The sequence below is a fragment of the Prionailurus bengalensis genome, chromosome F2, assembly GCF_016509475.1.
Source record: "Prionailurus bengalensis isolate Pbe53 chromosome F2, Fcat_Pben_1.1_paternal_pri, whole genome shotgun sequence".
NCBI lineage: Eukaryota > Metazoa > Chordata > Mammalia > Carnivora > Felidae > Prionailurus > Prionailurus bengalensis.
Window position 1 is genome coordinate 8011464 of NC_057353.1, and position 13553 is coordinate 8025016.

At 39.5% G+C, this 13553-nt stretch overlaps 1 protein-coding gene across 9 annotated transcripts in view; it reads right to left on the reverse strand.

The window, feature by feature from the left end:
• The window catches only part of TMEM68 (transmembrane protein 68), a 62062-nt gene that overhangs the window by 46319 nt on the left and 2190 nt on the right, over positions 1-13553 (reverse strand). For 8 of the 9 annotated variants that reach the window (XM_043601089.1, XM_043601087.1, XM_043601094.1 and 5 more), the window contains exons 2-3: positions 6829-6873; positions 5140-5533 (exon numbers count right to left, since the gene is read on the reverse strand). In XM_043601089.1, the coding sequence (XP_043457024.1) occupies positions 5140-5464 (325 nt within the window). In that variant the 5' untranslated portion in view covers positions 5465-5533; positions 6829-6873. The remainder of the gene's footprint in view (positions 1-5139; positions 5534-6828; positions 6874-13553) is intronic. The other variant, XM_043601090.1, reaches the window with a different exon arrangement.

Consider the following 13553-nt stretch of genomic DNA (forward strand, 5'->3'; position numbering starts at 1 on the left):
CTGATCAATACCCTTGATGAACACAGATGTAAAAACCCTCAACAAAACATTAGCAAACCAAATTCAGCAATGGATTAAAAGGATCATACACCACAATCAAGTAGAATTTATTATACGGATATAGAAATGGTTCAACATTTGCAAATCAATCAACGTGATACACAACAGTCACAAAATGAAGAATAAAAATCATATGATCATCTCAATAGATGCAGAAAAAGCATCTGACAAAGTCCAATATCCATTTAAGATAAAAACTCTCAACAAAGTGAGTATACAGGCAATGTATCTCCACATAACAAAGGCCATTTGGACAAGCTCACAGCTAACATCACATTCAATGATAAAAAGCTGAAAGTTTTTCCTCTAAGATCAGAAACATGACAAGGATGCCCACTCTCACCACCTGTATTCAACATAGTACTGGAAGTCCTAGCCAGAGCAATTAGGCAAGAAGAAGAGGTAAAAGGCATCCAAAATGGAAAGGGAGGAGTAAAACTGTCACTATTTACAGATGACATTATATTACATACAGAAAACCCTAAAGACTCCACCAAAAAGCAGAGAAAGAGGAACCCTTCTGCTCTGCTGGTGGGAATGCCAACTGGTGCAGCCACTCTGGAAAACAGTAAAGAGGTTCCTCAAAAAATTAAAAATAGAACTACCCTACAACCCAGCAACTGCACTACTAGGTATTTATCCAAAGGATACAGAGGTATTCATCCAAAGGATACAAGAGTGCTGATTCGAAGGGGCACATGCACCCCAACGTTTATAGCAACACTATCAACAATAGCCAAAGTACAGAAAGAGCCCAAACGTCCATAGGCTGATGAATGGATAGTTGTGTGTCTATATGTGTATATATGTGTATATATATGTATATATATATACACATATAGACACATACAATGAAAGATATATATATACGTATATATACACAAAAGAAGTTGTATACACACGCACACACACACACACACACACACACACACATACAAAACCATGCAATGGAATATTTTTCAGCGATCAAAAAGGATGAAATCTTGCTACTTACAACAACGTGGATGGAACTAGAGTGTATTATGCTAAGTGAAATAAGTCAGTCAGAGAAAGTCTATGACTTCACTCATACGTGGGTTTTAAGACACAAAACAGGTGAACATAAGGGAAGGGAAGCAAAAATAATATAAAAACAGAGAGGAAGACAAACCATAAGAGACTCTTAAATACAGAGAACAAACTGAGGGTTCCTGGTGGGGTGATGAGTGGGGGGTGGGAAGGGTGGGCTAAACAGGCAAGGGGCATTAAGGAGGACACTTGCTGGGATGAGCACTGGGAGTTATACCTAAGTGATTAATCACTAAATCCTATTCCTGAATTCATTATTACACTATATATTAACTAATTTGGATTTAAATTAAAAAATAATAATAAATAGTAAAATTAAATTTAAAAAGACTCCATCAAAAAACTGTTAGAACTAATAAATTCAGTAAAGTTGCAGGATCAAAATCAATATACAGAAATTTACAGAAATTAGTGTTTCTGTACACTAACAACAAGAGAAAATAAGAAAACAATTTCATTTATAATTGCATGGAAAAGAATAAAATATCTAGCAATAAATTTAACCAAGGAGGTAAAAAGACCTATACCCTGAAGACAATAGGATATTAATGAAAGAAACTTGAAACACAAATGGAATGATATCCCATACTCAGGGATTAGAAGAATTAATATTGTTAAAATGCCCATACCTGCCAAAGCAGTCTACAGATTCAATGTAATCCCTGTCAAAATTTCAATGGCATTTTCCACAGAAATAGAACAAATAATCCTAAGTCATTTGTATGAAACCACAAAAGATCCCAAAGAGCCAATGCAATCATGAGAAAGAACAAAGCTGGAGGCATCATGTTCCCAGATTTCAAACTACGCAACAGTTTGAAAAACTGCTGAAAAACTAAACAGTCATAGTTATCAAAACAGCATGATATTGAAATAAAAACAGACACACAGATCAGTAGAACAGAATAGAGAGCCCAGAAATGAACCTACACATATACGGCCAATTTTTGACCAAAAAAGCCAAGAATATGCAATGGGGAAAGAACAGTCTCTTCAATAAACAGTGTTTGGGAAAACTGGGCGGTCACGTTCAAAAGAATAAAACTGATAAAGAAAAGAATGTACTATCTTCCACGTACAAAAATTAATTCAAAATGGATTAAAGATTTGAAGGTTAAGACCTGAAACCACAGAATTCCTAGAAGACTGCCTAGGAAGTAAGCTCCCTGATACCAGACCTGGCAATGATTTTTTAAACCAGGTTCCAAAATCAAAGGCAACAAAAAGAAATATACAAGTGGGGCTGTAGCAAACTAAAAGCTTCTGTACAGCAAAAGAAATCATCAACAAAATGAAAAGGCAACCTACTGAATAGGAGAAGATATTTGCAAAAACCATATATCTGATAAGCAATTAATATGCAACCCACAAAGTCATACAACTCAAAAATAGCAAAAAAAAAAAAAAAAAAAAGAGGAGAAATGGACAAACATAAAAAATGGACAGAGGCAGGATCTAAATAGACATTTTCCCAGATATAGAGGTGGCCAACAGGTACATGAAAAATGTTCAGTATCACTAACCATCAGGGTATTCACACTGAGGTATCACTTCACATCTGTTACAATAGCGATTATCAAAAAAAACAATAAATAACAAGTGCTGGTAAGGGTATAGAAAAAATCAATTATCAATTTTTGGTGCCATAAATACAGCATTTATATTTCTCTGTCTGACTTATTCCACTTAGCATAATGTCTTCAAGGTCCATCCATATTGTTGTAAATGGCAGGATTTCCTTGTTTTTAATGATTGAATAAGGAAAACTCACTTTTAAAAGAGTATCACTTATCCTAATAAAATACAATGCCAAGTTACCATAAAAAAACATTAAAAGAGGCTAAGAACTATGTCGTTTACTTCCTCTGAGCCATAAATGCATCTTTAAAAGTACCTCAGAAAAATAAAAACACCCCAAAAGTATATATTCTATTACAAAATGAGCTTAGTGCTTAGTTACCTAAATTAAATCATGTCTCCTGAAATATGAATAAATTCAAATTCCTCATGCTATATATTATCCTGAAATAGAGGGGGTGTATACGTAAGAGGGGGATACATATTCCCAGTAAGTATTGTCAACAATGCCAAAGAAGTTCCGTGTGCCTGTTTTAAAGACAACAAGCGACAGCAGCCGACACCAACGCAATCTCTGCAGACGGGCACACGTGGAAAGAGGAAGTATCATCTTGTCTCATGTAAAACCACCATTAGAGGGTATGAGAGTTGTAATGACCAGCATGAGCACTAGTATCCAGGAGTAAATATTCCAAATTCAGTACATCAAAGGTATATGGCTCCTGGTTGCAAACCTGCTATTCAGGTATTCACCATGACGTTTGACCTTGAATCCCCAACCTGGGACAAACTTTCCACAGAGCACAGCTCGCAAGAGGACAGGCTTTAGAGCCTGATACCGGAGATTGTATCCTGGCTCGTCTTCCTAGCTTCCTAGCGTGCCTTGGGCAAATAACAACCTCTCTGTTCCTCAATTTCCTCACAGGAAAACTGCAAAATGGAGATAATATGTAGACTCTATCTATTCTAAGATTTAAAAGAATTAATGTACATCAAGCATTCAACAGTGTATGGCATACTAAATGCTCAAAAGACTTATAAGAATGTAGGTCATATTAAAATGATGACACATTGGGGGCGTCTGGGTGGCGCAGTCGGTTAAGCGTCCGACTTCAGCTCAGGTCATGATCTCGCGGTCCGTGGGTTCGAGCCCCGCATCGGGCTCTGGGCTGATGGCTCGGAGCCTGGAGCCTGTTTCCGATTCTGTGTCTCCCTCTCTCTGCCCCTCCCCCGTTCATGCTCTGTCTCTCTCTGTCCCAAAAATAAATAAACGTTGAAAAAAAAAATTAAAAAAAAAAAAAAAAAAGAAAAAAATGATGACACATTGGCCTAATAATAAGCGTGTTACTAGTAATCTGTGCTAACAGCAGCCTTATACTTTCATGATATATATTTCCTCCAGTACCTATGTCAAAATCTGTGCTTCCTTCTGTGTATTTCTGTGAAACGATTTTGATGCTTAACATGAAATAGAAAGCACATCTTTGTTAAACACCTACTAAATTTTTGTATAGTCCTTAAGCAAAAATGATGAATAAGACAAAAATTGGTAGAGAAAAACACCAAGTCCTTGATAACAGGCCACAGGAGGGCAAGTCTCATGACGGCCAAAGAACCACCAATCATTAAATGTAAAACATCACAATCTCTCAAATGATAAAGAAAAGAATGAATACCCTGGAGAGAAACTTATTGCTATCTCATTTCTTCAAGAGACATAATAACCTCTGAAATGAAGCAAGCAGAAAATGGATAAATTTTGGTATACAAATTATATTTAACATTATTAGTTAATAATTCTTTTTCAAAAAAAATCTAATTTGACTAGGAAAGTTCAAACTTACTTTGAACAAGATGGAATTAAACACTAATTAAAGCATTTAAATAATTAAACCTATTTTCAAAATAGGTTTCTAAACCGTTTTAATTAGTTTCTTACTCTTAGATGTCTCACACATGCACTTTTACATTTTACGTTATCATAACAGCCTACACTGTTGTATGGTTCTTTAAGAAAAAGTAACATGTTTGAAAACAATCATTTAGGGGCTCCTGGGTGGCTCAGTCGGTTGGGCCTCCGACTTCAGCTCAGTTCATGATCTCACAGCTCGTGGGTTCGAGCCCCACGTCAGGCTCTGTGCTGACCGCTCAGTCGGGAGCCGGTTCCAGATTCTGTGTCTCCCTCTCTCTGACCCTCCCCTGCTCGCACTCTGCCTCTCTGTCTCAAAAATAAACAAACACTAAAATTAAAACAAAACAAAACAAAACAAAAAACCAATCATTTAAAAAAAGACATGTAAACGCACAATGCATGCAGACAGATGAAAGGAACTAGGGAAATATCCCTTGTACTTTTCAGTATCACGAACGATGAGACAGTTTCAGTGCCACACACGTGAACGGCAACACAGACAGCAGGGGACTCTTGCTTACCGTGCCAAACTGCTGCGTGTCCGTCCCAGAGAGTCGCCACCGTCTTCCTTGCACCGTCCCATAAATTATGAGAGTAGGCTTCTTTTAATACATTCTTCCTCTTATAAATGTGTAAGAAAATAATAGTAAGATAGAGAAGAAAGATAGTAAAGTAAGGAAGTATTAAAAGTATTAGTGGTGTAAAAACCCACAAGAGATAGTTTGCAAAATTCAAATAGTCCTCCAACTGCTCCACACCAAACCATCCTTCGAGGATGTGAATCAGACAAGTCATATAGGGCACAGAATCCTGTCCTATACCGCAGGTTTGATTTCTGTCTATCATCTTTCTTTAGGTGAAAATGACAAATTCAGTCTCTTTCTTCATTGTCATGGTAGGTCTTTAATTTTGCCACTAGAAGGGAAAAATAATCCAATGTTATTCTCTTCACAACTGAGAAGTGTTTCAGTCTACATAAATACTATACAGAATCATTTTTTTAAATTTTTCTTTTAATGTTTATTTTTGACAGAGAGAGAGAGACAGAGCATGAGCAGGGGAGGGGCAGAGAGAGAGGGAGACACAAGGAGAGGGAGAGGAAGACACAGGCTCCAGGCTCCGAGCTGTCAGCACAGAGCCCGACGCAGGGCTTGAACTCACAGACCACGAGATCGTGACCTGAACCAAAGTCGGACGCTCAACCAACTGAGCCACCCAGGCGCCCCCCCCCCCCTTTTATTTTTTTTTATTTTTTAATGTTAATTTATTTTGAGAGAGAAACAGAGAGCAAGCAGGGGAGGGACAGAGAGACAGGGAGACACAGAATCCGAAGCAGGCTCTAGGCTCTGAGCTGTTAGCACAGAACCTGACGTGGGGCTCAAACCCACAAACTGTGAGATCATGACCTGAGCTGAAGTCAGATGCTTAAAAAACTGAGCCACCCAACCGCCTCTTATTTCATTTTTTTTTTTTTAACGTTTGTTTATTTTTGAAAGAGAGAGAGAGAGAGATCGCCCCCAGGGGAGTGGCAGAGAAAGAGGGAGACACAGAATCCCAGACAGGATCCAGGCTCTGAGCTGTCAGTCAGCACAGAGCCCCACATGGGGCTCCAACTTACAAACCGTGAGATCATGACCTGAGATGAAGTCAGATGCTTAACCAACTGAGTCACCCACATAGAATCATTTCTTAATACCCAAAAGGAGTACATTGTTCATGGTTAACTTTGTTGCAGATTTAAATGTGAAAATTATAAGGTTTCATTTGCATGCTCATGAAGCATGTCAGGTTTAGCTTTTGAAATAACTCACAAGCTATAATTGAGAAGGAAAATAAACCTGATGAAGAATGAGATTTCGGATTGATCTTAACAATTTGACTTACATCTTAAGTGGATCACACTGAATGTTTGTATCTTAAATTAGGCTATGTTGAGATAACTGCTCTTCACAAAAGAAAGCATCAATATTTGAGTCAATAAAAGTAACCCAATTCTTTAGGAAATGATGACATACATTTGTGTGTACTGTCCTTCACAAGCAGGTTTACAAAAAATTTCTCTATTCTTTTGACATTATGCAATAATAAAAATTTATCAGTGTCATTTTTATCTTGTAGTCACTAAAATTTCTCTTAAGGCTTCAACGGCTGAAACTACAGCCATACAATTATTTTATGCCACTTATCTCTAAACCAGTCACTTAACTTACCAGAAATTAGGCAAATATCTTGTCCCAATCTTCAGTGTATATGTTCTGGAAAACACAGTATACAAAGAAAAATATGCTTAAAAATATATAATCATTAATATCTAGAGTTAGAATTTCCATAAAATAAATAACAAAAGACATTCACATATGTGTGACAAATATTATAACCCCACACTAGCGTATCACAGTTAAATCATTCTCGTGACCAATGCTTTAGTGAGGACAACGCTATACGCTTATTTCCAGTATATAAAGCCCCACCTAAGACTTTCTTTTAAAATTCAGAGCTAGGAGTGCCTGGGTGGCTCAGTCGGTTAAGCGTCCGACTTTGGCTCAGGTCATGATCTCACGGTTCATGAGTTCGAGCTCCACGTCGGGCTCTGTGCTGACAGCTCAGAGCCTGGAGCCTGTTTCCGAATCTGTGTCTCCTTCTCTCTCTGTCCCTCCCCTACTTCACACCGTGTCTCTCTATCTCTCTCAAAAACAAATAAGCACTAAAAAAAATTCAGAGCTACAAAAATTTTTTGCTTCTTTGGAGAAAAAGTATAAAAGTAAAATGTATAACTGAACATGTCTCTTTTTAGTAACTTTGCCAAATAAGAAGTTGATGGTCAAATATGATATTCAATGATATAATTACATTAGCTCTTATGATCATGTTCTCTACACAAGATTTCCTTCTTTCATTCCTGTTTTCTTAGGTTCTGATTCTATTCTTAGAGACATTTTGTCATCACTGCATACAACACAGTCTCTACAAAAATCATCTCAAACCCTTTGGAGATGAGACGAGAAGACATAGTAAAGAAAGGGGTGGAGGAAGAGGTAGAGACAGATACACAACAGCAGTTATATGTGCGCTGTCTTTATGCCAAGATTATCTTGCTCCCTGACTTATTGGCAGGCCTGCAATCTGACTTGGTCTTCCAGGGGTGGAGGATTTAGTCTAATTTCCTTGTTACCAACGGCAGTGATTGTGAGAAATGTGGGCCTGTGATGATAAGAGAAGCTAAACACGGCACATGCTAAGCCCACAAGCTGGGCTTTATTTTTTTCACTGAAGTATATTGGACACACGATGCTATGTTAGTTTCAGGTGTTCAACATAGTGATTCAAAAACTCTGAATGTTTTGCTGGGCTCACCACAAATGTAGCTGCCATCTGTTACCATACAGTGACGTGGGCTTCAATTACATCATATTCTCATCAACCCACCTGAAGACTTGAACCCCTATAACGTATCAGGATGTGGTCATTTAGAAGGCAATATAAACATAGCAAAACTTACTACTTTTTAAAATTAGAGCTTTCCCCCAGTAACATGGCTAGAACTACGAAAATGGAAAGTAAGTGTTGATGACGATGTGGAGAAATTAGTATGTTCATATGTTGTCGCTGGGAGTAAAAATGATGCAGCCACTGTGGAAATAAATCAGTTTGGCGATTCCTCAAAAACCTACACGCAGAGTTACCTTATGACCCAACAATTCTACTGCTAGGTACGTATCCCAGAAAACTGAAAACACACATTCACACAAAAATTCGTATGTGAATGCTGATGGCAGAATTACTCCTAAGGACCAAAAAGTGGAAACAATACAAATGCCCATCAACTAATGAATGGATAAACAAAATGTACTACACCCAAACAATAGAATATTATTCAGTCATACAAAGAGGTACTGGCTCATGTTACAACAGGCATGAACCTTAAAAACACACGAGGTAAAAAAAAGTCAGACACGAAAGGCCGCCTTTTACATGATTCCATTTATATGAGATTCCCAGAAGAAGATAATCAGTAGAGACAGAGAGGCAAGTGGCTTCCAGGGGCTGGAGGAGAGGGCAATGAGAAGTGACTGCTAATGGAAGTGGAAGTGTCTTTTGGGAAGAATGAAAAGGTTCCAGAATTAGATAGTAGTAATGGCCGTACAACCTTGTGAATATGCCAAAAACCATCAAGATGTACATTTCAAAATGGTCCACGTTGTGGTGAATTACACCTCCACAAAAAGAGCTTTTAAAAAATGTTCATAAGTTAAAGTTTACGATGGCTTCTCAAATATGTTAAAAGGAGCTTCTCCTAGGCCTGAAAACCAATCATTTTGATGATCCGACCCTTACTGCTTAATACAATTGCCCCCTCTAAACTAGTCTCATTTCTGATTTTAATAGGATCATAAAATCTTGTGCTTTTAAAACCTTCTTTAGTACCTCCCCCGCTCAAAATTGGTAATAGAACTATACCTCTTATGCTCAATTACATTTTCAGTTATCACACATACTTAACAAACACATGCAACGAAGGGGGACAGCGCACAGGTGCACATCCAGGGACAGAAGTTATGCGGACATCTTCATGCACAGTCCCTGAACCGTGCCCCCGTGCTGCAGGAAAGGGCCTCCTCCAAAATGGTCATCCTCGCTTTTGATTTAAGCCCTTTCAGAACCGGAAACTCAAAAGGTGTCCAATTCCATCTTCAAAACCATCCATCAATCCACAAAAGATCGTCCATATACTTACCTGACTGTAACTTTTCCCTGCCGGACCTGGTTCTACACCATAGACCTTCTTCCGTGAGACACGGCACAGCTACGATAAGCTGTGAAATCCCGTTTTCTAGTCAGAATCCTGAATTCTTTTGGGGCGCCTGGGTGGCTCAGTTGCTTAAGCGTCCAACTCTTGATTTGGGCTCAGGTCATGACCTCACAGTTCTTAAGATGGAGCCCCGCGTCAAGGCCCTGAGCCATCAGTGCACAGCCTGCCGGGGAGTCTCTGTCTCCCAGTCTCTCTGCACCCCTCGGCCCCCTTGCGCGCTCTCTCTCTCAAAAATAAATAAACATTAAAAAAAAAATCTCAGTTCTTTCAACCATTCCTCAGACCCTAGCGTCATAACCTCTCACCACTCCGGTCACTCCCTGTGACGGACTCCAGTTTGATATTGAGAGCAACAGGTACAGTAACCCACCTGTGCCTCAACTTGCTAAAATCTGTAAAACTGGGAGATGGTAATAGATACACTACGTTAGATGACGCTGGGTCATGACGCTATGGAGAAAAATCTACAGCGGGGTAATGGGAATATGGAGCTCCACAGCAGGCAAGAGGGTAGGAGGGGGTTGCGATGTAATATCATAGCCCAAGAAGGACTCCTGAAAGGTACATTTGAGCGGAGACCTGAGGAAGTGAGGAAGCAAACGATGTGGGAATTGGGAGAATTCCTGGCTAAAATAAAAGCAGACGCACAGGGTGTGTACTTGGTAAGGTGAGGAGCAGCAGGGTAGCAGGCTGAGAAGAGTGAAGGGAGAGGGGTCAGAAATGGGCAGAGAGGTAGCACTGTGGAACTCTCTAGGCCAGCTTTCATCTTAAGTGAGCTGGAGAGGCCACCAGAAGAGACAGCCTGACTGCAGCTGTAAGTGACCACAGGGAGCAAAAGAGAAGTTAAGGCAGTAAGTGAAATGCTGAAAATGACTCAGACAAGGCTAACAGAGTGAAGGTCTGTAAGAGACCATCAGTTTCTGGATCTACCGTAAAGATAAAGCCACTGGAATTGCTGATGAACGTCTGTAGAATGTGAGTGAAAGAGAGAAGTCTGGGAGGACTGCAGTTTTGGCAATGTGGGCTTGTATTCCAGGAGACTGTCACTTCCCGTGTGACCTAGGCAGACCTAATATTGCTATGATCACCACTGTTATTAGCTAGCTTGAGAAAAGACGGAGTTACAGGAAGAACAGGTTTGGGAGTGGTCTCGACATCAGAAATTCAATTTAGAACATGTTAAGATTCCAGTAGACATCCAAGTGAAGACCTTTAACAGGCAGCTGGACATACAGGTCAGCAGGAAGATCAGGACTAGAGGAATACAGACATATATTCCTCCTGGGGGGGGGGGGGGATCTAGAATGAAAAAGAGTCCCCAGGACTGAGCCTTGCAGCCCTCAACATTTTAGAAGTTGGGAAAACCATGAGGAACCAACACTCTCCTCCCAGGAATGGCACCCTGTGTGTCAAAGTAAGGAAAGAGTATTCAGCTGTTTCAAATGATACTGAGAGGCCTAAGAAATAATCATTGATCACTGCGTTTTACAAACAGAGACATTGACAAACCCTGATAATTAAGAAATATTTTGATACAGTAAGGATGAAAGTCAGGTGGAGTAAATTCATGAAAAAAAAAAGGGCAATGAATTGGAAACAGCAAATATGGACAAATCTGCAGAGAAATGCTGACACAAAAAGGAACAGAAAAATAGGGTGTGTATCTAGAGGGGAATGTGGGTCAAGTTTGTTGTTGTTTTAAGATGAAAGAAAACAGCAAGCTTTAATACCAATGGTAATGGGTCAATGGGAGAGGAAGAAAGAGATGATGCAGGAGAGGAATAATGTTGGGACCGGCCCTTGACTAGACCACAGGGGATAAATACAGTGTATAAGACAAGGGATGGCCCAGAGAAGACTATGCCATTGGGTTATTAATCCATTTACTCAACATATACTTACTAAGCAAGTAGTTCGTGCTCCACACTATTCTAAACACTTGAGGATACATCAGTAAACAAAATCATATGAGAAAATCAGGGTGCCTGTGTGGTTCAGTTGGTTCAGCTCAGGTCATGATCTCACAGCTCGTGGGTTCGAGCCCCATGTCGGGCTCTGTGCTGACAGCTTGGAGCCCAGAACCTGTTTTGGATTCTGTATCTCTCTCTCTCTCTCTGCCCCTCTCCTGCTCACGCTCTATCTCTCCCTCCTTCAAAAATAAATAAATATTAAAGAATCATATGAGAATGGGGCGCCTGGGTGGCTCAGTCAGTTGAGCATCCGACTTCGGCTCAGATCATGATCTCACAGTTTGTGAGTTCAAGCCCTGCCTTCGGGCCCTGTGCTGACGGCTCAGAGCCTGGAACCTGCTTTGGATTCTGTGTCCCCTTCTCTCTCTGCCCCTCCCCCACTTGTGCTCGCTCTCTCTCTCTCTCTCTCTCTCAAAAATAAATAAATGTAAAAAATAAAAATAAAAAAAACCCATATAAGAAAACATATGTAAAGCACTTACAATAATATGTCTGGCACATAGTAGGCACCTAACAAATACCAGCTAAATATAGACCTTACCTGTGTTCCTTCAAATCCGTGACAAACAATGTGGACCAAGACAGTGCCCTAAAACCTGCCACTAAAGAACTACCAGAGGAGTCTGAATAACAAGCCTTTGAGTGGATAAATACTTACTTTCCATAATATGAAAATTGGCTTTAGAAGTCAATGAATGCAACCTCTTCATTTTGCAGAAACCAGTTAAAAAGAGAAAGCCAAGTTCACTTGCCCGAAGTTACTACATTAATTCAGTGAAGAACCAAGGACCAAAATTAAAATCCAGTTCCTACTTCCTACTCTGGTTTTCACTACATTCTCTGTAATATCTCTGTCCCTCTCTCTCTAACAGAAAGCTGAAAATATTAAGATTGCAATTTCTGTCTTCCCACTACTTCTGCCTGGCCCTTGTCCCCCTCCAATTTACCCCGGGCTATATTGGACTCCTTACCACTTTGTTTTGATCCAATTAAAAACTATAGTGGTTAAAAGTGGTTTGGGGGGAGATACAGTATTTTAATTACCAAAATAACAGGTTATTTCCAACCAAAAAAAAAAAAATCTACAATCAAACAGTCCTCGCATCACATATTAAAAAAATATCGTAATGTAGACATTGATAGTGAAGAACATTTATTGTAATTGACTTTACACACGTTAAAATAAGAACATCTCAAAAACTAATAAATCAGAACAGAGGATTTCTTGTTTTCTGTAAAAACTTAATAAATCTGTTTAAAAAATTTTTGGGGGGAATGCAAACTGGTACAGCCACTCTGGAAAACAGTATGGAGGTTCCTCAGAAAGTTAAAACTAGAACTACCCTATGACCCAGCAATTACACTACTAAGTATTCATCCAAGGGATACAGGTGTGCTGTTTCGAAGGGGCACATGTACCCCAATGCTTATGGTAGCACTATCAACAATAGCCAAAGTGTGGAAAGAGCCCAAATGTCCACTGATGGATGAATGGATAAAGAAGATGTGGTCTATATATACAATGGAGTATTTATTACTCGGCGACCAAAAAGAAGAAATCTTGCCATTTGCAACTACATGGATGGAACTAGAGGGTATTATGCTGAGCGAAATTAGAGAAAGACAAATATATGACTTCACTCATAGGAGGACTTTAAGATACAAGACAGATGAGCATAAGGTAAGGGAAGCAAAAATAATATAAAAACTGGGAGGGGGACAGAAACATAAGAGACTCTTAAATATGGAGAACAAACAGAGGGTTACTGGAGGGGTTGTGGGAGGGGGGGATGGGCTCAATGGGGAAGGGGCATTAAGGAATCTACTCCTGAAATCATTGTTGCACCATGTGCTAACTTGGATGTAAATTATGAAAAATAAATAAGTTATAGAAAGTAAAAAGAAAAAACTTTTTTTAACATTTTTATTTTATTTTTGACAGAGAGAGACAGAGCATGAGGAGGGAAGGGACAGACAGAGAGGGAGACAGAATCTGAAGCAGGCTCTAGGCTCTGAGCTGTCAGCACAGAACCCAACACAGGGCTCGAACTCACGAGGTGTGAGATCATGACCTGAGCAGAAGTCGGACGCTCAACTGACTGAGCCACCCAGGCACCAGGAAATAGATCTATTTTTTAAACACCCATTATCAGTA